At 37.5% G+C, this 14290-nt stretch overlaps 1 protein-coding gene across 1 annotated transcript in view; it reads left to right on the top strand.

Annotated features, from left to right (window-relative positions):
• Window positions 1-14279, top strand: part of LOC106072325 (paramyosin-like) — a 51801-nt gene extending 37522 nt beyond the window's left edge. The window contains exons 19-24 of the mRNA XM_056043312.1: window positions 640-757; window positions 3351-3456; window positions 9540-9668; window positions 10290-10385; window positions 11238-11362; window positions 13015-14279. Of these exons, the coding sequence (XP_055899287.1) occupies window positions 640-757; window positions 3351-3456; window positions 9540-9668; window positions 10290-10385; window positions 11238-11362; window positions 13015-13153 (713 nt within the window). The 3' untranslated portion in view covers window positions 13154-14279. The remainder of the gene's footprint in view (window positions 1-639; window positions 758-3350; window positions 3457-9539; window positions 9669-10289; window positions 10386-11237; window positions 11363-13014) is intronic.
• Window positions 14280-14290: the final 11 nt, after the last annotated feature.

Genomic DNA, 14290 nt, shown 5'->3' with positions numbered 1-14290 from the left:
ATTGGTGAATAGCCAATCATGGCCTCTGGTCATGTATCTCTTGGGCCTTCTGCTTTGGTCTCTTTTAGAGCCAATAGTGTACTATTAAAAAAAAAAAAGAACAATTGCCATTCAAATATTTTATTTAAAAAATAATACAAATTAATAGCTACACAATGTCCTACCTTTTTTTTAAAATAAAAGTTTTTGGTAAGTTATTATCTGCGCATATGTGTGTGTGTGTGTGTCGCCTTTTGTTACATGCCTAGATAGTTTAGAAATATCACTTTGATATCTAACCAAAGTAAATTAGAAATGTTTTTAAATATTATTTTACATTGTTCTAATCTGGCAACCAGGATCACAACTGTGTAGTAATACCTGTTTTACGGCATTTAATATATCTTACACTTTTAAAGTGCCACCATTTTTTTTTAATTTAGAGTTTAGACCATTAGTAAGTGGCTAAAAACAGACTGAGCTTTTCTAAATTAATTCTGTTATGTAGTAGATCAATGGATTAATGAAATATCCTACAAACTAAGAATATGCAAATATAGTGCCACCAAATACGAGTTTTTTAGTTCGCCACTTTAGAAGAAGATGTTAGTAGCTTGCCGTGTGCTATGTCTATAGCAGTTATATTTCGCTTGCGCCCAGGTTTCCTAGAGTCACAACAACAAATAATGGACATGAGAATCTTAAAGTTGGAGATACTGAATCTGAGGAGAAAGCTTCAAGCTTATAAAGGCATCAACTTCATCAACAATGAGCTCAGGTCAGTTCACCTACCTACTAACTTACCTGCCCACCTGTCTTCCTACCTACCTCGATACCTTCTTTTCTCCCTCGCTCTCCCCTTCTACCTGTCTGTTATGGAGTGCGTGTGTGTTTCTATGGCGAAGGTGGGAAAAGGCCTGCGATTGGTTGTGAATAAACGTCAGCGGTCTTAGGCATAGGGGGAGACGACTCCAGAACGCCAAACTGAAAGGATGTGTTTTATTGTAGTGAGTGTGTTTTTGTTCAAAATACTATACTAAATTATCACTAAAGTGTACTATATTCTTGGCATTTTATGGCAAGTTTATTTTGTTTATATAATAATACAAGTTATATTTAATATATTTCACAAAGAAATTAATCAAGTTTTTTCATTTTTTTACAAGTGAAGTTCTAATACGCCCACAGCGGTTTAGTTGTGTACCCCAGGTTTAGTTGTGTACCACAGGTTTAGTTGTGTACCACAGGTTTAGTTGTGTTGTGTACCCCAGGTTTGGTGCTACCACCGTCCACAACACTGTCTGTATGTTTTGACGAAGTTTTCTGATGACAAGACCTCTTCATTACGTCCCTTTAAGTACCTTTCTGTTTCTTTTGACGAAGTTTTCTGATGACAAGACCTCTTCATTACCTCCCTTTAAGTACCTTTCTGTTTCTTTTGACCAAGTTTTCCAGTCCTCCCGTAGAGCCTTTGGCGAGAAACTCTGCTGTTCGGCGTAGTGCCTCATAGCTCCCATACAGGTCAAATGACTCTGCAGACACATTGCCCCGAAGCTCTCGGAGCTGCGGACACTCTTGCAAGATGTGCGCCAGTTTCCACTGACTGTCCTCGGTGTCGGCATCGGGCATCGAAATTGGTCCGGAACCGGCTTACGTGATACAGTGTTACCTACCTATCTACTTGTCTGCGCTGCTACCTAGATGTTTGTCTGCGCTGCTACCTAGATGTTTCTCTGCGCTGCTACCTAGATGTTTGTCTGCGCTGCTACCTAGATGTTTGTCTGCGCTGCTACCTAGATGTTTGTCTGCGCTGCTACCTAGATGTTTGTACGTCTGTTATTATAACAAAACCTACGTGTAAGTGCTACCTACGGTTGAGAGGTTGTTTGTGTCTGCTGACTTGAGATGGTGTTATTTGTAGTCGCGAAATCTTAGCATTATATATATATATTATATATATATATATATATATATATATATATATATATATATATATATATATATATATATATATATATATATATATATATATCATTTAAACGAATACAGCTTCAACAGATAGAATAAATAAATCCTCTTTCAAAAAAAAAAAACTTTAATTCACAAAAAGAAGGACACACAACTCGTCTGCTTTAGAAAAAAACGTCCTTTCCTAAGCACTACTACAAGAGAGCTCCTTGTCTGTGTCTCTAAGGTATTTTCATTCTAAGTTTTTAATTTACCGTCGCGTTTCTAAGGAAATCCCCGATCGGTCCCACTTTCTACGCGTCTTAAGGCGCGGTGGCTGAGGGGTAAAGCGCTTGGCTTCCGAACCGTGTTCCCCGGTTAAAATCCTGGTGAAGATTGGATTTTTAACATTTCGGGATCTTTGGGTGCCTCTGAGTCCATCCAGCTCTTGGTCTTTGTGCTGGCAACATGACTTCCTCGTTAACCGTGGGCCACAAAAACAGAGGACCTTTACATCATCTGCCCTACAGATCACAAGGCCTGAAAGGGGAGCTTTACTTTTCTACGCGTCTAACAATTTAGTCATTACACAATCTATTTGCTAGTCTACTGAACTATGTCAGACTATCAGTCATTTTGTTACTCGTCTGCTGTTTCTGCCTAAGAGTAAGTACTTTTGACTTTTGACTGTCTAAGAGTATGTACTATTGACTATTGACTGCCTAAGAGTATGTACTATTGACAATTGAATGCCTAAGAGTATGTACTATTGTAAAAGGTTAAATGGTGTAGTGTTGAAAAATGCGAATGTCGTGGAATGCTGGGTTCTTGCTTCCTGGAGTACTCTTGACACGTGACAAACATAGACACCACAAATTGACTTAAGTCCGTTTCAGCAGACAAATATAAAGTTTAATTTACAACATAATAATACTGCACTCCTTGTTAGTGCTACATGTCAAGAAACAATAAACAATCCTATCCGCTTAACAGCGGTATCAAATATATCCAATGCGTTAAAGTCTGCAGAGTATAATACAAATCACGTCCGCATCTCAGCGCGTAACACTATACAGAATAAACCAGAATAATAATACATGTCTCAAAAAGACCACTGGCAACAACTGCCTAAAAGTTACTATCTAACTGTATTTACTACAATCTTTTCTAAGTCGCTACTGTCCATCCCGGACCAAAATATATTACTTGACCACCCGGTCCAAAGTATACCACTTGACTGACTTGACTGAACTCAAAGTCAACTTTATTCATTCTACTTCCTGTTTTCAACATCAGGAATTCCACGTGTCTTTTAACCTCTTAACATGACGTGAACATTAAATCAGGCAGAGTCAACTGAGACTGTGACAACTATTGACTACTGACTGCCTAAGAGTGCTCACTTGTTCACTAACCCTCAACAGGATAGAACTGGTCGATGCTAGTCGTGCGTTGCAACTAGAGCAAGACAAGCGTGCTGCCATAGAGAAGATGAAGATGCAGGTTCCCCACCTCCACCGTTACATTCAGGTAAGCACTGATCAGTCATCTGTAGCACCAGGTAAGCACTGATCAGTCATTTGTAGCACCAGGTAAGCACTGATCAGTCATCTGTAGCACCAGGTAAGCACTGATCAGTCATCTGTAGCATCAGGTAAGCACTGATCAGTCATCTGTAGCACCAGGTAAGCACTGATCAGTCATTTGTAGCACCAGGTAAGCACTGATCAGTCATCTGTAGCATCAGGTAAGCACTGATCAGTCATCTGTAGCATCAGGTAAGCACTGATCAGCCACCTGCAGCATCAGGTAAACACTGATCAGTCACCTGTAGCATCAGGTAAGCACTGATCAGTCACCTGTAGCATCAGGTAAGCACTGATCAGTCACCTGTAGCATTATGTAAGCACTGATCAGTCACCTGCAGCATCAGGTAAGCACTGATCAGTCACCTATAGTATCATGTAAACACTGATCAGTCACCTGTAGCATCAGGTAAGCACTGAAGAGTCACCTGTAGCATCAGGTAAGCACTGATCAGTCACCTGCAGCATCAGGTAAGCACTGATCAGTCACCTACAGTATCATGTAAACACTGATCAGTCACCTGTAGCATCAGGTAAGCACTGAAGAGTCATCTGTAGCATCTATTAAGATTTTCCTATTTACTTGTGTTTTAATTGGAGACACCTGGATTTAAAAACAGGGCCGGATTTGGAGGCCCCGGGACAGGACTTTTAGGAGGCCCCTACAATTTCTCCAAAGCGTATATCTAAAAGCATGCTCTATTTTAGAAGAGTGTTCTTGTAAATGAAATTCCAGTTTAAAAAAAAAAAATTTAATATGCATACGTTAGTTTTCAATAGTGTATTGTTTTCTTTGGTAGACGCACAATCGTAAATCCTGAGATGTATTTACTTGTTTTTTTCATAAAAATACACCATTTTTACAACTATTCACTACTAATAGTAACAAACACGGGAGGCTATTTAGTAAGGGAAATGACGATTTACCTTATTCTTAAAACATTTATGCATTCGGTTTTAGATTTTTTGGAAAAAAAAATAAATTTTTATTTAGAATTGTAAGTTCTGTCATGCTAACTACTACATTTACAAAAAAAATGTTTACTTTTTTTTAAAGAGAAAAACAATTATTTATTATACATATAAGTGGAAAATAATAATTTAAAACAACAATTAATAATCAATTATTCATATTATCGATTGAACTGCAGTAGTGCACTATTACTATGGAAAACTTAACTAAAGGAATTTTTTTTTCTTTTTTTTTACGGAAATTTCTTTTTTTCCTTGAGGCTTTGAAAAAGAGATTAACCCATTACAAAACAATTAGATCAATTAGATAACCATTATCAAACATCAGTTAGGCCAGGTTTACATCAAACTTTACATTCACTTTCACATATCTTCTGGTCCGCTGGACCGTTGGGGCACCACACAAGGTCTGTCAACTTTCTTTCTCCATTCTTCTCTGTCATTTGCAATTGAATGAATTTCATTATGATATTCTTTCTGAAAATATTGAAACCTGCCTTTTTACCTGCCTGGCTGGACCACTTCTGATAGAATTTTTTTAATACCGATATTCTTTCTGAAAATATTGAAATCTGCCTTTTTACCTGCCTGGCTGGACCACTTCTGATAGAATTTAATACCGATATTCTTTCTGAAAATATTGAAACCTACCTTTTTACCTGCCTGGCTGGACCACTTCTGATAGAATTTAATACCGATATTCTTTCTGAAAATATTGAAATCTGCCTTTTTACCTGCATGGGTGGACCACTTCGGGGGCCGATTTTGAGTTTGTGTTTCCACACAAACTGTCTTTGTAACCTTGTTTTCCTTGTGCATATACGTTGAGTGACCGTGGGAAAACACGTGTTAAAAAAAACAAAACAAAAAACAACAACCAAAAACAAACAAAGTAACTAAATAACAGCGGGAGTATTTTTTTTTTCCTTATTTGTTTTAAACACCTGTGCTATAGACCTGCCGCGAAAGTCGGATCTGCGAACGTCAATGCTCTTAAAGAACATCAATTAGGCTTCGACCTTTCATACCGCGCATCGGCAGAGGTGATACTTAATGGTATTATTAGTGCAAAGTGACAAGCCTGGAAAGTTCTGCCTGTTGCCATCTAAGCAACTATTTGGTTGTTACAAGAGTTCTGTGTGTTGCCATCTAAGCAACTATTTGGTTGTTACAAGAGTTCTGTGTGTTGCCATCTAAGCAACTATTTGGTTGTTACAAGAGTTCTGTGTGTTGCCATCTAAGCGACTATTTGGTTATTACACGAGTTCTGTGTGTTGCCATCTAAGTGACTATTTGGTTATTACACGAGTTCTGTGTGTTGCCATCTAAGCGACTATTTGGTTATTACACGAGTTCTGTGTGTTGCCATCTAAGCGACTATTTGGTTATTACACGAGTTCTGTGTGTTGCCATCTAAGTGACTATTTGGTTATTACACGAGTTCTGTGTGTTGCCATCTAAGCGACTATTTGGTTATTACACGAGTTCTGTGTGTTGCCATCTAAGCAACTATTTGGTTATTACACGAGTTCTGTGTGTTGCCATCTAAGCGACTATTTGGTTATTACACGAGTTCTGTGTGTTGCCATCTAAGCGACTATTTGGTTATTACACGAGTTCTGTGTGTTGCCATCTAAGCGACTATTTGGTTATTACACGAGTTCTGTGTGTTGCCATCTAAGCGACTATTTGGTTATTACACGAGTTCTGTGTGTTGCCATCTAAGTGACTATTTGGTTATTACACGAGTTCTGTGTGTTGCCATCTAAGCGACTATTTGGTTATTACACGAGTTCTGTGTGTTGCCATCTAAGCAACTATTTGGTTGTTACAAGAGTTCTGTGTGTTGCCATCTAAGCAACTATTTGGTTGTTACAAGAGTTCTGTGTGTTGCCATCTAAGCGACTATTTGGTTATTACACGAGTTCTGTGTGTTGCCATCTAAGCAACTATTTGGTTGTTACAAGAGTTCTGTGTGTTGCCATCTAAGCAACTATTTGGTTGTTACAAGAGTTCTGTGTGTTGCCATCTAAGCAACTATTTGGTTGTTACAAGAGTTCTGTGTGTTGCCATCTAAGTGACTATTTGGTTATTACACGAGTTCTGTGTGTTGCCATCTAAGTGACTATTTGGTTATTACACGAGTTCTGTGTGTTGCCATCTAAGCAACTATTTGGTTGTTACAAGAGTTCTGTGTGTTGCCATCTAAGCAACTATTTGGTTGTTACAAGAGTTCTGTGTGTTGCCATCTAAGTGACTATTTGGTTATTACACGAGTTCTGTGTGTTGCCATCTAAGTGACTATTTGGTTATTACACGAGTTCTGTGTGTTGCCATCTAAGCGACTATTTGGTTATTACACGAGTTCTGTGTGTTGCCATCTAAGCGACTATTTGGTTATTACACGAGTTCTGTGTGTTGCCATCTAAGCGACTATTTGGTTATTACACGAGTTCTGTGTGTTGCCATCTAAGTGACTATTTGGTTATTACACGAGTTCTGTGTGTTGCCATCTAAGCAACTATTTGGTTGTTACAAGAGTTCTGTGTGTTGCCATCTAAGCAACTATTTGGTTGTTACAAGAGTTCTGTGTGTTGCCATCTAAGTGACTATTTGGTTATTACACGAGTTCTGTGTGTTGCCATCTAAGTGACTATTTGGTTATTACACGAGTTCTGTGTGTTGCCATCTAAGCGACTATTTGGTTATTACACGAGTTCTGTGTGTTGCCATCTAAGCGACTATTTGGTTATTACACGAGTTCTGTGTGTTGCCATCTAAGTGACTATTTGGTTATTACACGAGTTCTGTGTGTTGCCATCTAAGCGACTATTTGGTTATTACACGAGTTCTGTGTGTTGCCATCTAAGTGACTATTTGGTTATTACACGAGTTCTGTGTGTTGCCATCTAAGCAACTATTTGGTTATTACACGAGTTCTGTGTGTTGCCATCTAAGCAACTATTTGGTTATTACAAGAGTTCTGTGTGTTGCCATCTAAGTGACTATTTGGTTATTACAAGAGTTCTGTGTGTTGCCATCTAAGCGACTATTTGGTTATTACACGAGTTCTGTGTGTTGCCATCTAAGCGACTATTTGGTTATTACACGAGTTCTGTGTGTTGCCATCTAAGCGACTATTTGGTTATTACACGAGTTCTGTGTGTTGCCATCTAAGCAACTATTTGGTTATTACAAGAGTTCTGTGTGTTGCCATCTAAGCAACTATTTGGTTATTACACGAGTTCTGTGTGTTGCCATCTAAGCAACTATTTGGTTATTACACGAGTTCTGTGTGTTGCCATCTAAGCGACTATTTGGTTATTACACGAGTTCTGTGTGTTGCCATCTAAGTGACTATTTGGTTATTACACGAGTTCTGTGTGTTGCCATCTAAGCAACTATTTGGTTATTACACGAGTTCTGTGTGTTGCCATCTAAGCAACTATTTGGTTATTACACGAGTTCTGTGTGTTGCCATCTAAGCAACTATTTGGTTATTACACGAGTTCTGTGTGTTGCCATCTAAGCAACTATTTGGTTATTACACGAGTTCTGTGTGTTGCCATCTAAGCAACTATTTGGTTATTACACGAGTTCTGTGTGTTGCCATCTAAGCAACTATTTGGTTATTACACGAGTTCTGTGTGTTGCCATCTAAGCGACTATTTGGTTATTACACGAGTTCTGTGTGTTGCCATCTAAGCGACTATTTGGTTATTACACGAGTTCTGTGTGTTGCCATCTAAGTGACTATTTGGTTATTACACGAGTTCTGTCTGTTTCCATCTAAGCAACTATTTGGTTATTACACGAGTTCTGTGTGTTGCCATCTAAGCGACTATTTGGTTATTACACGAGTTCTGTGTGTTGCCATCTAAGTGACTATTTGGTTATTACACGAGTTCTGTGTGTTGCCATCTAAGTGACTATTTGGTTATTACACGAGTTCTGTGTGTTGCCATCTAAGCAACTATTTGGTTATTACACGAGTTCTGTGTGTTGCCATCTAAGCAACTATTTGGTTATTACACGAGTTCTGTGTGTTGCCATCTAAGCAACTATTTGGTTATTACACGAGTTCTGTGTGTTGCCATCTAAGCAACTATTTGGTTATTACACGAGTTCTGTGTGTTGCCATCTAAGCAACTATTTGGTTATTACACGAGTTCTGTGTGTTGCCATCTAAGCAACTATTTGGTTATTACACGAGTTCTGTGTGTTGCCATCTAAGCGACTATTTGGTTATTACACGAGTTCTGTGTGTTGCCATCTAAGCGACTATTTGGTTATTACACGAGTTCTGTGTGTTGCCATCTAAGTGACTATTTGGTTATTACACGAGTTCTGTCTGTTTCCATCTAAGCAACTATTTGGTTATTACACGAGTTCTGTGTGTTGCCATCTAAGCGACTATTTGGTTATTACACGAGTTCTGTGTGTTGCCATCTAAGTGACTATTTGGTTATTACAAGAGTTCTGTGTGTTGCCATCTAAGTGACTATTTGGTTATTACACGAGTTCTGTGTGTTGCCATCTAAGCGACTATTTGGTTATTACACGAGTTCTGTGTGTTGCCATCTAAGTGACTATTTGGTTATTACAAGAGTTCTGTCTCTCCTCTGTATTTAATAGTTACTTTCCGACCCCAGCTTAGCAGAAATTATTACTATCTAGTTTGTTGATTTTTCAATATGTTTTTGAACCATTCGTTACGTTTATTAACCTTTAAGGCCAGTCTTTCATGCAGAACAATTACAACGCAGTATGTAATTAGCGAAAAGGTCAATTGTACTGTACCTACGGAAGGTACTATATATAGTAGCAAAAATAAAACCTACAGTGTTTGAGGCTCAGGGCCCCGCATATGACACTTGCCAGGGCCCCACGCTCTGCTAAGGTCGCCTCTGGTATTGCCCCACACTCTTTTCTGTAGCACTTACATAGAGCACACTGCCTTAGCTATCCTGTTGTTGATGTCTTAATCCAGTAGCTCATTGTAGGAGATTTTTCCAAGATTAAATCATTCCTCATGTTTGCCTACTCTGGTTACAGCAAGCTAGACTGTCTGAGTATGAAATGATTCAAAAGATTCAAAAACTGCAAAAGATGCTGATTATAAAGTACAAAGAAATCAGTTCGAGAGACAATGTTATACAACGCAGGAATAAAGCGCTTCTTGAGGTATTCAAAATTTTAAAAACCTATTTTAAAACTAATAAAAAATATGTAACATGTTAAAAACTTAATTCTTTCGAGATGGAAAGTAATTGCATTATGTATTTATATATCTTAAAGTTACGGTATATAATCTATAATGTCATAACTGTTTAAGGGTACGTGTCTTTGAAATTCTGACTTCTTATGGAAAAATTAAATAAATAATGAATAAATAAATCAGCCAGAATCTAATGAGTACTTTACTGACCTTTGCAATATTTAAATTATTAAAATGTTCAATGAACCCAAACTTTAAAGGGGGCGAATATGTATGTTTTGGGGGATGCACTGTAATCTCAAATTTTGGGGGATGCATTGTAATCTCAAGGACAGACATAAAAATAAACCACTCTTCCTGGTCTATAAGGTGCCAGGGACTGCTTTTCCAGGGTTGTCTGTATTTCGATCATTTTAAACAGATTAAAACACATTGGTCACCTTTGGTCATTCCTGAGGTCATCAAGGGTTATATATTTATAGATTACCCTCCATAGATAAAAAAAAAAAACTTCCCTCCCCCTCTCCATCTCACTAATGGAATGGTCACTCAAGATTTCAACTATTTTATGTTCGTCCACTCTGTAGTTGAAACTGTTGCTGGCTAAAAGACCTGGCGTTGCGTGCTACGGTGAGCTGAGGGCCACTAAAAGTCTTCTGGCTAAGAAAGACAAGGAAATAAAGGTGATGCTCTTGTTTGCAGACGAAATGAAACAGCTCAAAACAGAGACAATATACACTGAGAATGTACAGAGACAATGTGTAGAGAGAAAGTAGTGAGAAAATGTACAAACAGAATGTACACAGAGATTTTACAGAATGTATAGAGAGAATGTACAGAGAGAATGTACAGAGAGAATGTACAGAGAGAATGTATATAGAGAATGTATAGAGAGAATGTATAGAGAGAATGTACAGAGAGAATGTACAGAGAGAATGTATATAGAGAATGTACAGAGAGAATGTATAGAGAGAATGTACACAAAGAATTTACAGAAAGAATGTTTATAGAGAGAATGTATACAGAGAATGTATAGAGAGAATGTGCAGAAAGAATTACTAAGATAATGTATAAAGAGATTGTACAAAGAATATGTACAATGAGGAGGCATGGAGAATGTTTAGAAAGAAAATATAGAGAGAATGTACAAAGAGAATTTACAAAGAGCATTTGCAAAGAGATTGTATAGAGAGAAAATATAGAGAGAAGAGAATGGACAAATAGAATGTACATAGAACATGTAGAAACAGAAAAAATAGTAATTCAAATATCAACAACCAAACCGTGTTATTAATAATTCTCTGCTAGTTCAGCCAGTTAGCTCATTAAATTCAGAAACATATATATATATATATATATATATATATATATATATATATATATATATATATATATATACACACACACTTCTATACACTATATACACACACACCCCTTCTTTTTAACTCCTCTTTCTCACTCCGCTTTTCGTACGACACAGCCCCCCCCCCCCCCACGTCAGCCTGAGTCTGAAATCCTAGTATTATCTCTTTTAGTCTCTTCTGGCGGAGCTGAACGCTTCAAGGTATGAAATCCACAGCAAGGAACAAGCGCTGGAGAAGTTACTTGCCCAGATGAGGAGTGACAAGAGGCAACTGGCCGAGTACAAGCGCAGAGCAGTGTAAGGCATTTTACTTTTCTAGCAGCATTGATGTAGCGAATGTAGCCAGTAAAATGTTGGCTACCTCCCTTCACCAAATAGGACGTTGTATGTGTGCTCTAGAAGAGTTTGATACAGCCGCCAGTTGAGTAGTATTTATACATTGTAGACCCATCGAAGCGAATTTGTAGCTTTTGAGTCCTATCAATGGATTAATTGTTCTTCCATCTATTCTTACTATGGAAATGAATTCAGTGGACGGACTGGCTATATGGGCATTCGGACAATAAACGGTTTGCTGGCAGGACCACAGTAATCATATTCTTTTTTGTAGTCACGTCTGTATTTTACAAGATAAGGGCCGCATGGATGTCAGTAAGGCACGTATTAAATTATTAAAGGTTTTATAATATTCTCTTATAAAAGGGGCCCTTTGAGCGAGTATTTATTTTTTAAAAATCTTTTACAGACTCTACAGTGTAATAGGGCATACAAATTTAATCTAACACATTTAAGAAAATACATACCGGCACCTTTTCAATGTGGGGAAAAAATTATTACTTTTCTTGTATTTTAACGCTTATTATTAATTTATTAGTAGTTTTAAGTTAGGCAATCCATCAATGAGTACCGGTACCTATTGTTTTACAAAAAAAAAAAAAACAATACTTATAAGGATATAGTGTTCATTATATGCACGTGTACATTATCAAAGTTAACAAAATGAACTTGAGGACAGGTAAACCTATGATTGGATCCCCATACAGTTTATGGGCCTGATCATATAGAAATGCTAGGGCCGATGTTGACACCCAGTCCGCCCCTGAATGAATTCATTTTCATTCTTTGGCACTGCCAGGGTCGAGCTTCGTTAAAGGGAAACAAAATGTATTGTAGTGTCCTCAACAGTGTCCACAGAGCAATTTTCTAATAATGCGGCAGGTCTGCAGCAGTATTGTCCTTTTACAGATAATAAGAATCCTATTAGGACCGATTGGAGCGTGTCTGTAGGGCCAGTTTCTATTATCTCCTCGGTTGATATAACAAAATACCGTGTATTGCTTCCATTGCGGCTTTATCTCTTCGCTGAGCTTTTTGAATTTGGACATTTTTTTTTCTCTGTTAGTTTTTCGTTTAATATTGTACGGTAGTACTGCGATGTCGATGACTATTGCAGATGTTATTTTTAGTCCCTAAAGGCTAAATCTGATTGATGAAAATCCACCGTCTCATTAGTGTAAATAGGTCTATCCAGGTAGAGTAGATATTGGGTTGGTTCGAGAATATTTTGTGGCGACAATTTATAATAAGGGGACGTGTCAAGGCCGGATGTTGACAGCGGCGTGGCTCGGGAAGTGGGAGGTCCAAATTTCAAAGTCCTCCCGGGCCCCTTCGAGCAAATGAGTGTGGCATTTTCGTTATACATTAAATATTTAGCCACTGCCATGTTATTTATTAAGTGCATAATGTGCATAATGTCATGATGTCAAATTGCAGGGTCCCCTAAAGCCCTAAAGAGGCTAAGCCCTCCGGGCCCTCAAATCAATAGCTACGCCACTGGGTGTTGATGTATTATACTTTGGAGCCATTGTCGGGCAGATCCTTCTTCTTGTTTTAATTATTACTAGATTAAACTTCATTTCATTTAAATATACTTTCATTTCGTTGGTCAGAAATATGCCTGCTCTGGGTGTCAAGCAATCCGCAGAATTGTCCAAGAGGAAACTGTTGAGCGGGTGCTTGACGTTGAATGTCACGAAGCCAAATTTGATCACATCGACCTTGACCCCATTGAACTTGACTTCAAAGTAAGAAAGACGCTGGAAGGCTTTGTCTTGGCTACACTTGCGGGGGGTCGATTTTTATTGTGGAGTTCTCCCGAGGAAGCGATCTTCTCTGAAATCTTATTCTTCTTTCTTTTTCATTTATGTCATCTTCATTTATGTCTAAGTATAATAAGTTCAGATTGTGTTTAAAAAGGCGCTCAACCAAATGCTATTTAAGAAGTAGTGGCAGAGTCTTTAAGGGAGTGCAATTAATTTGCGAAATACAAATTTGCTGGATTTCAGAATAATTAATCTGCGCAATGAAATTTTTACCGTAGTATATAGAAGGTGCATCCTATCAATACCTCGAAAACATCTTACTTTACAACGGTCGTAAAATTAAATTAAAACTATATATAGGGCCTATAAATATAAAATCGTGTACCAATTGTTTTCTAAACAGGGAAACCCGGTATTGTTTTAAGTAAATAACCTAACATTTGTTTCCTCCGATTGAAAGTCATTTAAATTTTCTTTGCGCCATGATGTGTATGTGTCCGCATATAATACTGTGTAGACATTTAAGATCAATGAATCTGTGTTATAGAACAGGTTTTTCTGTCACGCTACGCTCATTGATTATTTCTTTAAATTTCTCTTAAATAATACATCTTTGTCGCTGTCGCAATGGGTAGTCTCTTACAACAGGGCACTCTTTCTTTATCTTCAGACTCCTAGACATTCGACATATTATTTACAAACTGCTTTTCAGTCGATCGTCAGAAGAGAGATCGCATAGTCCAGTTGGTTTAATTGGTAGATTTGTTGAAGTAGAAGTCAATCGTTGTGACTGAGACTATGATTGAATGGGGGGGGGGGAGAGTTATTCTATTACGGAAGTTTCAGTAACTTTACACTGTATATATCTTAGCCTGTAAGACAGCTGTCAATATGCCTATAATAGAAAGATGGACTTGATTTCATTTCATCTAGTTTTCTAGTATATCTCTCGATCATGCATTCTTTGTAAAATATAATGTACTGAAATATTGCCATTTTGTATTATTTTAAAAAAATTATTTTGTTCTTTTTCTTTGTATGGAACTTTTTAACAAATATTTATTTACACAATTTATATACAATTTTAGATATTAAATATTATTATGAAAGTATTTTTATGTGT

Source organism: Biomphalaria glabrata, chromosome 10, assembly GCF_947242115.1.
Source record: "Biomphalaria glabrata chromosome 10, xgBioGlab47.1, whole genome shotgun sequence".
Classification (NCBI taxonomy): Eukaryota; Metazoa; Mollusca; class Gastropoda; family Planorbidae; genus Biomphalaria; species Biomphalaria glabrata.
The sequence above is the reverse complement of the archived record's forward strand: the minus strand, read 5'-3'. Positions and strand labels throughout refer to the sequence as shown.